We start from the raw sequence: 15,012 nt of genomic DNA on the forward strand, positions 1-15,012 counted from the left end.
TCCTACAGCTATATAGGGGATGTTTGCCTGTTTTCCAGGTACTCATAATACACTGCAGGGAAGGAACAAAGCTAGCTAGGACAGACAAAAACTGTGCTGTGCCTTTTATATACAGTGGTACCTTGGGTTACATACGCTTCAGGTTACATACGCTTCAGGTTACAGACTCCGCTAACCCAGAAATAGTACCTCGGGTTAAGAACTTTGCTTCAGGATGAGAACAGAAATTGTGCTCCGGTTGCACGGCAGCAGCAGGAGGCCCCATTAGCTAAAGTGGTGCTTCAGGTTTAGAACAGTTTCAGGTTAAGAACGGACCTCCGGAACGAATTAAGTACTTAACCCGAGGTACCACTGTAAAAGTAATAAACAAGTGAGAGCTGCCTTAAGTTGCGAGATGACTGCCTTGGAGAACTGGGCCAAAACTAACAAAATGAATTTCAATAGTGACACATGCAAGCTTCTGTACTTAGGCAGGAAGAACCAGCTGCACAAATATAAGATGGGGGACACCTGGATTGCCAGTAGTACATGTGAAAAGGAGCTAGGGGTCTTAGTTGACCGCAAGCTTAATATGAGTCAACAGTGTGTTGCAGCAGCAAAAATGGCTACTGCTACTCTAGGCTGCATCAACAAATGTTGTCGAGACAGTTGGTGGCAAGCTTCCCTGAGTATGCTTTTTTTCTTTTTTTAAAAAAAGGCAAAGCATATTTTTAAAGAAAGAAATAAACAATAAACTGGCACACTAGCTGAAGCTGCTAAACATGCCTTCAAATGGGCATCTAAGAATAGCCTTAGGTATAGGAGCACTATAGCCAAACCTATAGCCTATACCAGAATCAGTGGGACCCCAGACCAATTAGGAGGGATGAGCAAGCCTTGGGGGGGACAGGAGAATCTTTCAAGGATTTGCTTCCTCCCCTCCCTACACTTATTTGACTTCCACTGGTAAGATCCTGCTAGCATAAGACTTCTGCTTAACATGAATCAACAGTGTGATGCAGTGGCAAAAAAAGTGAATGCTAATCTAAGCTGCATCAACAGAAGTATAGTATCCCGATCAAGCGAAGCCATAGTACTACAGTCATACCTCATGTTACGGACGCTTCAGGTTACGTCTTTTCAGGTTGCGACCCAGAACTACCGGAAAGGGTTACTTCCAGGTTTCGCCACTTGTGCTAAATAGCACTTCACACATGCGCAGAAGCGCCAAATCGTGCTACACACCTGCGCAGATACAGCGCTTCAGGTTGCGCTCTTTTCAGGTTGCAAACAGGCCTCCGGAACGGATCCCATTCGCAACCAGAGGTACCACTGTACTCTATTCTGCCTTGGTCATACAACACCTAGAAAACTGTGTGCAGTTCTGGGTGCCTCAGTTTAAGAAGGATATTGACAAGCTGGAACGTGTACAGGAGGGCAACCAAGATGATCAAGGGTCTGGAAACCAAGCCTTATGAGGAAAAGGTGCGGGAGCTGGATGTGTTTAGTATGGAATAGAGGAGACCAAGAAGAGATAGGACTCCACTGTGGAAGCTCTAATACAAACAGAATTTCCCTTGCTTTGTTGCAGTAAAAGACTGCTAGAGCAGGGCGAGACCCTTTAACTGAAGGGGCAAAGCTGGATATTGCAATTGGGATGGAACTCCTATATAGTGCTCATTCTAAGGTTGCCTGACGCAATGGTGGAGTGGGATGGAGATCAGATTGGGTAAATAGGGTGGTGGAACCCTTCAAAGAATAACCAAAGCCCAATGCACCCAGTGTCTCCTCATGTTTCACATGTGCATATTCATTAGATTTCACTCATTTGGAGATTTGTCTTTAAAGAGACTTGCCTGTCTGTTTCTCAGTTACCAGAAATTCTCCTCTTTCTTCTTATAGCCATAGATAAATTTGCAGTGCAAACCCATACTTGCCTGTTCAGCAGTAAATCTGATTTGAGTTCAGCGAGGCTTGCTCTCAGATTAAGTAGACAGAGGGCTGCAGTCAACTGATTTTAATGTGTGAAATTGTGCAGAGGATTGCTGCCTAATTCTAAAGATAGGTGCTACCATCTGTTACTGGGCAAAACATCATCTGTTTAATTTCTGCATGTCAATCAGCTGTTTAAGGTGCCAGAGTGAAGCTGGTAGAACAAAATATCCTTTATTTAATAAAATTTACATACCACTTATCGTAAGAAAATCTCTAAGCAGTGTACAAAAATATAATATAAAATATTGAAATTATTGATAAAAACAGATAGTTAAAAACATTTAAAAGATGATTAAAATCAACAGTAAATCCCTTGGATATCAATGGAATTTGCTTCCACATCTGGAAGTGGATTCACCCACACCCTGTAACCTGGGAGAATAGTCTCAGTTTGCCTTTGGATTGGGTCGGCCCTATGTCTGTCCATTCTGGACTCAGTTTCAGATGACTAAATACAGCAACACACTCATCTTTACCCATTTTCCATTCCATCTCCAGGCTTCCATACTCTCCTGTCCCTTGGCCTGTCATCTGTTTTTGACACCCAGTAGCGTACATGATATGTTGGACAATAAACACAGTTGTTAAACAGATTGTCCTGTTTTCAAGTTTCTTAAAGTTATACTGTTTGCAATGTTGAGGAAAAGACTTGGTCAACAGATCACGTCCATCAGTTGGTATCCTGCCTGCAATCGATTTACAGAGAGATTTTCTGTGATCACATTATTTTAGAAATTCTTTCATTACAGCATTCCTTGGTAATCAGCTAGTATGTTTCTTAAAAGGGCAGGAAGCAATTGCATTTCTCTGTAACGTTGTTCAATTGTACACAATCAATGTTTATGATTTTACATATTTACAAATTCACTGTTCTGTACATAATATGCAGTTTGTTCCACAATAAAGAAATATGGATTGATTGGGTGCTATTTTCAGAAGCTGAATTCTTTATAAATCTCAGTTTGCTAACTCTCAGACTCAAAGCTTTTAAACAGGTTTTGGAAATCATTAAGATGTGGTTTGTAGTTTTGATCCCAGATTTGCCCTCTCAGTTTATTTGGTTTCAGATGTGGTTATTTAAAAAAAAAAGGAGCAGCAATCATTACACCAACCAGTCCAGCCTTCTTTAAAGCCAGCTTCCAAGCAGTCTACACTGTAAGTCCAAGAACATTCTGGAAATGTCAGAAAACACAAGTTCATTTTTTTATATACTGTATATTTGTATTTCCCATGAGAAATTCAGACCTGTATGTGCACATTTCTGAGGAGAGTTCTTAAAAAGTGGGTACAGCAGCTAACATCTTGCACACAGGCCATGTTTCTCATATCGTATGGATTGCAACAGGACGACCACCAAAGAAAGTCTGACAAATATATGTCCACGGTGCACCGTTCTCATAGCCTGGAGGGCTGAAATTCTTCTTCAAGGACCTCCTCCACAGTCGCGTTCTCATATGCAGGAGGGGGCGTGAGGGGCTCCGGACGTTCTGCTCGCTCTTCAACACCTTTGAGTTCATGGGTATCCGAGACAAATCGCTGCAGTTTTGGCGGCATGAGCAACCTGAGGCGGAACCGGGACTGTAGATCTGCCTCCGAGGCACGCCGTGTGCCTGGTGCCACTGAAACACTGAACGCCTCAACCACAGTCTCTCCGTGGGCAGGAGGCTCAATGACCACGCTGTACGGAGGGGGCTCCACTGGGGTTGCCCCTGGGGTGGAGGTGATGGTCCAGATGGTTGGTCCCGATAAGTAGCCAGTAGTCACCACCTCCTCATATGCCGGCGCCTCATAGGCCTCATTGTCTATGCTGGTAAAAGAGAGGGGAAGTAGTTAAAAACACAAATCATTATAATAGCTCCATACTTTCCACAAAGGATGATTCTCTGTCCTCTCAACAAACAATAATATCTACCATATTCAAGCAATGGGATCATCAAGTGCATTCTGGCCCCCACAATCACAGGCCTCACCTGTTTTAAAACACTATGATACCAGATGTGTGTGGTATAAATAATAAAATTTGTATTATTATTAAAAAGTGAGGGCTTCCCCCAAAAGAATTCCGGGAACTGTAGCTTGCCAAGAGAGCTGAGAGTTGTTAGGGGACTCCTACACCTTTCACTGGAGCTATAGTTCCAAAACTTTGCTGCAGAGAAGGAGTGACTATTAAACCTACTGTAGAATTTGATAGACTTTTAGGGTGCTTCCAGATAGAATCCCACCCCCAAATAACAAATCCTTTCACTCTTGCCCCTGGCTTTCTTGAGGTTGGTTCAGATGCAATGCCAGCTCATGGTTTTCATTGCTTTTAACAACCAGCCACAAGCAGTTTTGTTAATATAATACTGCAGTCCTCCACTGGGAATATTTCATATAATGCATTATTTGATTCACTGACCCAAGAGGAGGTGGTAACTGGTAACTCAGGGAAGTTTTTAAGACTTTAGGCCTAAGTCAATGGAGAATATATCAATTACAAGCTATTTGCCATTACAGTTAAGTAGAATCTCAAGCCATTGTAGCTAAACAGCTGAGAGCCGAGAGCCTTCATGATCAGCATTGTAAGCTTCCCAGAATTATTGGTTGGCCACTTGGAGTGTTGGTTCTGACTTTTAAAGCCCTAAACCCCCATTGTAGCCCAGACACAGAGGTCCAGCTCCAAGGATCCTCTGCCGTTTACCTCACAGCGAGTAGTGAGGTTACAGGGAACCAGGCAGAGGGCCTTCTCAGCAGTGGCACCCTCCCTGTGGAATGTCCTCCCATCAGATGTCAAGGATATAAAGAACTACACAACTTTTAGAAGACATCTGAAGGCAGCCCTGTATCAGGAAGTTTTTAATGTTTGGCGTTTTATTGTGTTTTTATATTTTGCTGGAAGCTGCCCAGAGTGGCTGGGGAAACCCAGCCAGATGGGTGGGGTATAAACGATATTATCATCAGCAAGCAGGACAAACAAATCCATGGACTTATCTGGCCATGCTCTTTTCATGATCTACCACAGGCTTCTTCAACCTTGGCCCTACAACTCCCATGATCCCTAGCTAGCAGGACCAGTGGTCAGGGAAGATGGGAATTGTAGTCTCAAAACATCTGGAGGGCCGAGGGTGAGGAAGCCTGATCTACCACAACCTGCTCTTTGTATAGACTACCTCTAAAGGGTCAGCATATGCAAACGAGAGGAAAGTATGACGCAGCTGCTTACCCAGCCTGACTTTGTCTCCGCGAGCCTGGATTATTTTCTTCCGCTGGATTGCGTTGCTTCAGGTAGAACTCCACTGCCAAACTAATGAGGTAGCCAAGCAAACACAGACCCCCCACTGCAATGAAGAAAAATCCAACAGGGTTGATGTCAGTGGAGAGGGCCAGCATGGTTATTCCAATGAGAAGCGTGGCGGTGAACAGCACCATTAACGTTTGACGGAGGCTCTTCCAGTGTGACGCGGATAACATGGCAGAGGGAATGGTAAGAGTGGCAGTCAACGGCAGAAAGCTGGGCAGCAGCAAGAACAGGCATCTGTCAAAGAGATGAAAGGCAGTGGTGCTGATGAAGAGACACGGACACATGCGACTCAAGCACACGGCAAGCAAGGGTCTCAAATGACAATCCATGTGCAAGCCAAGTACCTGATGTAAAGGTAAAGGTACCCCTGCCCGTACGGGCCAGTCTTGACAGACTCTGGGGTTGTGCGCCCATCTCACTTAAGAGGCCAAGGGCCAGCGCTGTCCGGAGACACTTCCGGGTCACGTGGCCAGCGTGACATCGCTGCTCTGGCGAGCCAGAGCCGCACACGGAAACGCCGTTTACCTTCCCGCTGGTAAGCGGTCCCTATTTATCTACTTGCACCCGGAGGTGCTTTCGAACTGCTAGGTTGGCAGGCGCTGGGACCGAGCAGCGGGAGCGCACCCCGCCGCAGGGATTCGAACCGCCGACCTTTCGATCGGCAAGTCCTAGGCGCTGAGGCTTTAACCCACAGCGCCACCTGCGTCCCAAGTACCTGATGACATGAGTGCAAATATAAAAGTACCTGATGACATGAGTGCAAATATATACAGGCAATCATTCCAATGAAGTAACCACTTAGAGCTATTGAAGCGCTAGCCCTCATCCAGGATAAATATACAACATAATGAAGGATTAGGGCAGGGGTAGGGAACCTTTGGCCTGGGGCTCAAATGTGGCCCTCTGTATCTGGCCCCTGGAACTCCCCAAGCTATACCCTCCCACCCCAAGCCATACCAATCCTCCTCACCTGCTTTTGCCTACTGGGACTGAGATACCGTATTTTTCACCCAAAAATGAAGGGGAAATGTGTGTGCGTCCTATGGGGCAAATGCAGGCTTTCGCTGAAGCCTGGAGAGCGAGGGGGTCGGTGCGCACCGACCCCTCTCGCTCTCCAGGCTTCAGGAAGCTATCCGCTAGCCGTGGGAGACCCAGCTCTCCCAGGGCTGGCGGAGAGCTTGCCGGCAGCCAGAAGCTTGGGGTGCGCTGAGCTCCGCACGCCCCAACCTTTGGGATTAGCACAGCGCTCCACTAGCCGTGGGAGAGCCGCGCGGCTCTCCTACGGCTAGCAGAGACCTTGCCGGCACCCAGAAGCTTGGGGCGCGCTGAACTCCGCACGCCACAAGCTTCGGGATTAGCGCAGAGCACCGGGGGGGGGGGGAATAATTTTTTTTCCCTTTATTTCCCCCCCAAAAAAACTAGGTGCGTCCTATGGGCCGGTGCGTCCTACGGGGTGAAAAATACGGTAATTCCTCTTGCTGGATGGATGGAGAAATGTGTGTGGGCCTCTGGTTGTGGAAACAGCAGACTTTTTCATGGCTGGAATGTGGTCTCTGTTGCTCCACCTGCCACTAGTATGTGGCTTCCGCCCTTGAGCTGAAAGACATCCCTCATTCCTGGAATAAGGAGGATGAGCAGAGAGCTTGCTCTTCCTTAGACTTCGCTCTTGTGCAACTGTGGAGAACCTTTGGCTTGCCAGATGATAAAGGTAAAGGTAAAGGTACCCCTGCCCATACGGGCCAGTCTTGACAGACTCTGGGGTTGTGCGCCCATCTCACTTAAGAGGCCAGGGGCCAGCGCTGTCCGGAGACACTTCCGGGTCACGTGGCCAGCGTGACATCGCTGCTCTGGCCAGAGCCAGAGCCAGAGCCAGAGCCGCACACGGAAACGCCGTTTACCTTCCCGCTGGTAAGCGGTCCCTATTTATCTACTTGCACCCAGAGGTGCTTTCGAACTGCTAGGTTGGCAGGCGCTGGGACCGAGCAGCGGGAGCGCACCCCGCCGCAGGGATTCAAACCGCCGACCTTTCGATCGGCAAGCCCTAGGCGCTGAGGCTTTAACCCACAGCGCCACCTGCGTCACCTGTGCCAGATGATACCAAACTCCAACTACAATAATCCTTGGCCATTGGCCATACTTGCTAGGGCTGATGGGAGTTGTAGTTTAGGAACATCTGAAGGGCCAAAGGTTCCCCCCACCCCTCCTGCCCTAGTGGATTCTCAAAGAGATAGATAGATAGATAGATAGATAGATAGATAGATAGATAGATAGATGAGAGAGAGAGAGATAAGATGAAAAATGTTAGGTCACAGTTGAGTGAAAATAGATACCCTTGAATAAAATTGTGCTGTTACTTTAAGGGGCTACATGAGTGCTCCTGCGGATATCTAGATAAGCAAATATATTCTAATATATAATTTTAAAGCTAAAAACTGGTCCACAATTGCTGCGAACACTAGGAATTGGAAGTGCCATCTTGTACACTGGTCTTCAACTGGTGGGTTGGCAACCCAGTCCAGGTCATGGCCTAATCCAGGGGTAGGCAACCTAAGGCCCACGGGCCACAAGTGGCCCACGGGGGTCGTTTAACTGGCCCACAAGCCACCCCTGAACAAAGCTGCGAGTCCCCCTGCGCTGCGCTAAACTGGTGCAGCGCGGCGCGGGGACTCGCTTCCACGGAGGTGGAAATCACATCTGCACAGACACAGACGCCGGAAATCGTGGGCAGGCGCGCTCATGCGCATGCTCATGTGCACACACAATCCGGCCCACAGAGGGATCTCCGCTGAACTGAACCGGCCCAGGTGAGGTAAACCTTGCCTAATCTAAGGTGGGTTGCAAAAACAGCACTACCACCACACAAATAGATTGTTGGCGTTTTTTAAGCATTTTATTAGCCCCTGCATGCATGATTGAGTTAAAAGTGTTCTGATAAGGCTGAAAACTACTGATCTTAGCAGAAATCCTTGATAGTCATGCTAAGATGCAGACAAAAGACCAAATGCAGCACTGGTTGCACTTCAGAGAACTCATTCCAGCTTTCCTTGTGGAACCTGAAGTGCAACAAAGGCACACTAAACTGACCCTAGGCAGACACAAGAAATAAGCAATGGGAAACAATAGCATTTCAACATAGCTTTTTGCGTCTCTCAAAAGGTATAACATCACACATAGCCACGAGGACATACCCAATATGCAATATGCATCGCACAAAAGGAATGTGCTGCCAGGACAAATTCCAAGGGAGTCGAGCAGCTACACAGAAAAACATAGGGTGGTATTCAACTAAGCTTTACTTGGAGTAGACTCGTTGAAATTAATGGACCTATCTCAGTATGTTCATTAATTTCAATGGCTCTTAGTTGAATGCCACCCACACATTCAGAACAAATCCCACACAACCATCACATTGTGTGAGACTTCCCAACATCATTTGTCCCTCTTTTCTATGCATCCATCCAAAATAGCTAATTGGACTTGCCAATGGGGAAGATAAGTTTATGTTTTCTCAATGACTGGGGAAGCTCTTTCTTCACAGCCTGGAATCTCTCTGCTCCTTTGAAAAGCAGCACCTTTGGGCTAGTGGGATGGGCAAGTTTGAAAGCCAATGCAGGCAGAGCCAGGTAGAAAGCTGACACAGCTGTGGGTTGACTAAAGATGAAATCACAGTGGGGTGCAGTTTTCGCTCTGGGAATCTGGCACAAGATCATTGGTTCTGCTGCGCACCGCAGGAATCCCCTTGCTTCCCATATGTTCTGTCTGTACATTTAAATTGTAAATAAAAAACATGAAGGAGACGTTGTAAGTCTCCTATGCTGCTTTACCCAAGAGAAATGAAACCAGGAGACCCTAGGGGGTCTGTGAATGGGCTTCAGGGGGTCTGTGAACCAGGCAATAAAAAAGGTAAACAGGTGGAAAAAATTCCAGTGCAGTAAATAATAATCATAGAGGGACGCGGGTGGCGCTGTGGGTTAAACCGCAGAGCTTAGGGCTTGCCGATCAGAAGGTCGGCGGTTCGAATCCCCGCAACGGGGTGAGCTCCCGTTGCTCAGTCCCTGCTCCTGCCAACCTAGCAGTTCGAAAGCACGTCAAAGTGCAAGTAGATAAATAGGTACCGCTCCGGCGGGAAGGTAAACGGCATTTCCGTGCGCTGCTCTGGTTCGCCAGATGCGGCTTAGTCATGCTGGCCACATGACCCGGAAGCTGTACACCGGCTCCCTCAGTCAATAAAGTGAGATGAGCACCGCAACCCCAGAGTCGTCCGCGTGTGGACCTAATGGTCAGGGGTCCCTTTATCTTTTAAATAATAATCATAATAGTTTACTTATACCCACTGCTGATAAAAAAGCAGAGAGGCTCACCCAGTCTGAATTAACTGCATCCTTTGCTCCCCAGGTGAAATAAATGGCTCTCTAACTTTGGCTTCACTTGCATGTTCACAGCACAGTCATGTTGTTCCCTTTGATGTCTGACAACAACACAAGCCCTTTTAAACAGCTGCTTTCATGCAAGCATGCATGGTCATCATGAGGCAGGCTGTGCCACTCATGGACATTGCTCCTTTCAGGCTACAGGGAAATCCCAGTTGGAGGAAGTTCTGCTATTGGCCTCTGTTTTGCACTAATAATAGCTTTCTTACTGGACTCTCGGTTCCCATGCCTTAAAAAAAACCACCGAAGTTCTGTGTGTGCCTGAGCCTAGCAGCAGCGCAGGAAAATTCCACTCTGCAGAGTCAGAGACGGAAGGTGCTTGCAAAAACCCAAACAAAGGACAGAGGAAGAAAAGGAAGTGAATAAGAAAAAGGAAGAAAGGGTGGGGAGGGGTGGCAGGAGTTGTCTGAATAAATTATCTGTCTCTCAGCTGCAGTACCCTTTCCTGGTATCACACCTTCACGAACCAGTGTAGTAGTAGTAGTAGTGGTAGTAGTAGTAGTAGTAGTAATAATAATAATAATAATAATAATAATAATAATAATAATAATAATAATTTATTTATACCCTGCCCATCTGGCTGGGTTTCCCCAGCCACTCTGGGCGGCTTCCAACAGAATATTAAAATACGATAACCTATTAAACATTAAAAGCTTCCCTAAACAGGGCTGCCTTCAGATGTCTTCTAAAAGTCTGGTACAGTGGTACCTCAGGTTAAGTACTTAATTCGTTCCGGGGGTCCGTACTTAACCTGAAACTGTTCTTAACCTGAAGCACCACTTTAGCTAATGGGGCCTCCTGCTGCTGCCGCGCCGCCAGAGCACGATTTCTGTTCTCATCCTGAAGCAAAGTTCTTAACCTGAAACACTATTTCTGGGTTAGCGGAGTCTGTAACCTGAAGCGTATGTAACCTGAGGTACTACTGTAGTTGTTTTTCTTTTTGACATCTGGTGGGAGGGCGTTCCACAGGACGGATGCCATTTACTAGATACATTTATCTAGCATATGCATATATATATATATCACACACATGTGTTCCAACAACACACTTCCATAGACAATAAACAGGGATACAACCCTAGATTCTGAAGGATGGAGGGGAGATAGAATCATAGAATTGCAGAGTTGGAAGGTATCCCGGGGAGGGTCACCTTGTCCAACCCCTTGTAATGCCGTCCCAGGGTAGGCTCGAACCACCAACAGCCAGAAACATTGACCCCCTATGTACATACAGCTGGAAATTCCGGAGATTTTTACTATAGTCAATCATCTGATTGAACAGACAAGCAGCTTTTTGACTTTAAACTAGCTCACATGCTCAGTAGGATTAACAGCTATAGTTTTGTTTTTTAAAAAACACACACACAAAAACCCATTTTCAGAGTGTCTCTAACTGTGTATCTTCCAATTGTGTTTAGGCTATCCAAGATGGCTGAGAAATGGTCATGTAAGCATCATACATGGTATGAAACAAACACTTGAGCAAAAGAAAGCCCAAGCGAATCCAAGCATACCTATAATTAACATAATTATGATAATTAATGTGGTGTAGTGGTTAGCTTCCAACGAAGACCAGGGAGGGAGTTGTGAGTTCTGAACTCTTCTCAGGCATGAGAGTCAGCAGGTGACCTTAGAGCAGTCACCATCGCTCAGCCTAAACTATTGTGAAGATAAAATGGGGAGGGGAGGTTGCTAAACACCACATTCCTTAAAGAAGGTAAAGGTAAAAGGACCCCTGACCGTTACGTCCAGTCACGGACGACTCTAGGGTTGCGGCGCTCATCTCGCTTTATTGGCCGAGGGAGCCGGCGTGCAGCTTCCGGGTCATGTGGCTAGCATGACTAAGCTGCTTCTGGCGAACCAGAGCATCGCACGGAAACGCTGTTTACCTTCCTGCTGGAGCAGTACCTATTTATCTACTTGCACTTTGACATGCTTTCGAACTGCTGGGTTGGCAGGAGCAGGGACCGAGCAATGGGAGCTCACCCCGTCACTGGGATTCGAACCACCGACCTTCTGATCGGCAAGCCCTAAGCTCTGTGGTTTAGACCACAGTGCCACCCGTGTGCCTTAAAGAAAGGCACATTAAATTGTAAATATGTATATATTATAAATGAATCTATTTACACATAGAGAGCCAAATCTTCACTAATTAAAAATATAGCTCGTCTTTACTCTTAAATCACGGAAAACTGTTTTAAATCTTATTCAAAACTTAACACCAATTTCTTGATTAACCTTTAAGATACATTGAATTTATGATTCATGGTTATTGCCGCAATGTAACGATGAAACATGCATATATTATCAATGACAGCTCACAGCCTCGTGCTTTGAGATGCTGTTAAATCTTTATATTAAAAAAAAGGCTTAAGAAGTATTGTAATAATGGTGACGGAAGACAAAAGTGGCAACAGTAGTTTGGAAATGCTGACTCAACTTTACAGGAGTAGTTAGTTTAGTGGGTTTGTGCTTTTTTCCTCCCTATCTACCAGTGGCGTAGCGTGGGGGGTGCAGGGGGGGTTAGGGGGTGCAAATTACTTGCCTTGCCCCGGGTGCTGACAACCCACGCTACGCCACTGCTATCTACCGATCAAGCTTGTTCATAATTCAGGCTGCAGACCTAAACAGGCTTAGTAGAGAGTAAACCACACTGAGCACAGTTTACTCCCGAGTAAATACAAATGTGACTGCAATGTCTGAGCACCAGCTGACTTCTTGCACAGGACAGAAGGAACTACACTCAGGTCATTGAAAGCTTTGTAAAAGGATTCTGCTGCTAAACAGAAACACACATGTGACCGATTCTCTCAGTATTTTTCATTTTACTTTGTCGCATGCATGTACACACCTCGGCTACTTTCGCAAGCAACACTCACACAAGTCTCTGACAGCAGCAGCCCCTCACCAGCCCTGGTCACTCACCAAACTTGGATGCTCTGCTCCAGCCTCAGCCATGAGGTCTTCCCTCCTGTGGTCATCCCCAGGTAACTGACTCCCAGCAAGAGAAGAAACGCCAGCAGCTTCCCGCCTTCACCCTTTAAGGGCACATCCAAACACCCAAGAAGGAAGTTGCGAGTGTAGACAGAGAGCTACCCCTCCTTAGTAAGCAGATTTCACGATCTTTCACCCCAAATAGTATTGTCTCCTTTATCCACCTGAGAACGTTATTCTTTCCTCTTTTGCCCTCCCAGCTGGGCCTCTTTAAAAGAGCAGGAAGGCAGCTGAGGAAATGGGTGGCGTATTGCAAAGGGTGAGTAAGGGGTGTGTGTCAATCTGCGTCTCCAGCTTCTTTTTCTTACTGGGGCGAAGATCTCTCTCTCTTTTATCTTGTAGAAAGCCTTCAGTGACACCTCCCTCGACAGGGTGGGGCATTAGGCCCATCCCTAAATCACATGGCATGTACATAACTATTTATGAGCTCTGTAAAGATATAAACTATGTGTTCTTCCTACTACTCAGGTTGCCTGGCAGGTACCGGTTTTAGTTTACACCCTTGACTTCTGTGCTATATGGACAAAGAGGGAATGGATCTGCTGCCAGGTCAGTAACCTTCCCAGACGACAGATGAGGCAGAGTGTCTCTGTGTGATTTAAGGAAAACACCTGGGGATTAGGAGCACAGAATAAAAGCGGCGAAAGTTCTTGTGAAATTACAGCTGTGTTGTTGAAATCTTGACAACTGGGTGAAGGATCACTGAAATATTACCCCAACTCAGGATCTAAACTTGCGAAAAGAACTGTGCATTAGGGAAGTGATTCAACACTGTAGATCAGTGGCTTTGAAACTTTCTGGCTTCTTACTGGCCAGCAAACAAGCCTTTTCTCTTCTCAGAACTGAGCTACACAGCACATGCTCAATTCCTGAGCTTGGAGTTCCCCGGAACAGCTTGAAAACTATTATCTGAGATAATCAACCTTTCCTGGCCTGGATAGGGCTCATGGGAATTGTATTTCAAAACATCTGAAGGCACCAGGTTGGGGAAGGCCGGTGTAGATTATTATGTTTTGACCCTGCTAATGGAAAAACCCCACATTCCCTGCCTGGTACTATATTTGCACATCAGGAACACTATGAGATGAGTACCAGGAAAAAGCCAGACACTCTTCCTTGTGGAGCAATCATGCACACATTTCCATGAAGCCGTGCACACTTCACAGCCTGCTAACCTGCTCCTTGCTAGCAGAAGAGCACTACAGTCTGGAGCAGGGGTTTCTCAAACCACAGGGCCCACTTGAGAAAGTTGAAAATTATGGAGGCCCATCAGTCACAAGTTGATGATGCAATGGAAGAACCAGTCACCAAATGGCAGCTGACTCAAGAGTGGAGTTGGGCATAATCAGCTGGCAACTGGCTGATATAATTTTCGATTTAAATCTAATCCCTCTTTCGAAATTGTTTCTGTTTTTCTTAATCCCTCAGTCCTTCCTGTTATCTCTCGGCCCACTGATGAGCTGACTGCCTCAGGTGGCAGAGTCCACAGGGGCAGCAGATCCCAATGTAGATCTTTTATTTCTCCCTTGTTCCTGATTTAGATATTCACTTACCCCTTCATTCCTGGTGGGGGAGGTACAATTTGGTGGTTTGCTTCAGGCGTCAAAACATCACATGGCCACAATACTATGCATGCAAAGGTATTGCTGTTGCTGTGGAAAGTCCAAACAATAGCAAGCCCTGAGGGATAGCTCCTTCGGTAGAGAATGAGACTTAATCTCAGGTTTATGAGCCCCGCATTGGTGTGAAGATTCCTGCATTGAAAGGTTGGATTAGATTACTTTTGCGGTCCCTTCCAATTCTACAATTCTGATTCAAGGTGGCTTATCTAATATTTGAAGAGATGCTGTGCCACTGAGGTTCACCTCAATGTTTTCCTTTGGGATAACTTCAGTGGCAATTCTGCCTGGATGTATCCTGTCTCAAAGGCACTAAATGGATTTGTGTGCAACCTGATGTTACATTAACAGGACAAGTGAGCCTATTGTTCTCCAGAAACACATTTTGGATGGAAAGCATGGACACGAAAGGAAAACTTACCCAACAGAATGTGGGAATGATAGACAGCCATTATGTGTTCTTAGCTTAAACCAGATGTACACCTGCAGGGAACACCTCCAAAAAGAGACAAATCTAATGGTGATTTTATTAAAAACTCTTCAAATGATACACACAACAGGGAAAATGAGATCATACTGTATTCGCTCCTAGGACAAAAAGTTCAGCTGAGGAGTTCTTTTTAGCTATCATGGCTGTGCACCATTTCCTGACAAGTGTGGATCACAAGCGCAACTGAATGAAAACCGAATGCCACCCAGGTAAAAGAAGAGAGAA

At 46.1% G+C, this 15,012-nt stretch overlaps 1 protein-coding gene across 3 annotated transcripts; it reads right to left on the reverse strand.

The window, feature by feature from the left end:
- Positions 1 to 2,126: 2,126 nt before the first annotated feature.
- Positions 2,127 to 13,242, reverse strand: TMEM139 (transmembrane protein 139). Of its 3 annotated transcripts, none has more exons than XM_079958871.1 (3): positions 12,610 to 13,242; positions 5,177 to 5,488; positions 2,127 to 3,781 (listed from the first exon to the last, which is right to left on the reverse strand). In XM_079958871.1, exons 2-3 carry the CDS (start codon positions 5,422 to 5,424, stop codon positions 3,370 to 3,372), a joined length of 660 nt encoding a protein of 219 aa, XP_079814997.1. In that variant the 5' UTR covers positions 5,425 to 5,488; positions 12,610 to 13,242; the 3' UTR covers positions 2,127 to 3,369. The 3 variants fall into 3 exon arrangements, with proteins under 3 accessions (XP_079814997.1, XP_079814996.1, XP_079814995.1); XM_079958870.1 differs by lacking the exon at positions 12,610 to 13,242 and adding an exon at positions 9,616 to 9,873; XM_079958869.1 differs by lacking the exon at positions 12,610 to 13,242 and adding an exon at positions 5,970 to 5,986 and having other exon boundaries at positions 5,177 to 5,598.
- Positions 13,243 to 15,012: the final 1,770 nt, after the last annotated feature.

The sequence above is a fragment of the Podarcis cretensis genome (assembly GCF_951804945.1).
Source record: "Podarcis cretensis genome assembly, chromosome: 17".
NCBI lineage: Eukaryota > Metazoa > Chordata > Lepidosauria > Squamata > Lacertidae > Podarcis > Podarcis cretensis.

Coding starts and splice junctions, on each gene's coding strand:
- TMEM139 (XM_079958869.1), bottom strand. CDS start 5,583: ATGGATTGTCATTTGAGACCCTTGCTTGCCGTGTGCTTGAGTCGCATG. Junction 3,782..5,176: donor CGGAGACAAAGTCAGGCTGG/GTAAGCAGCTGC, acceptor CTCTTTTACCAG/CATAGACAATGAGGCCTATG.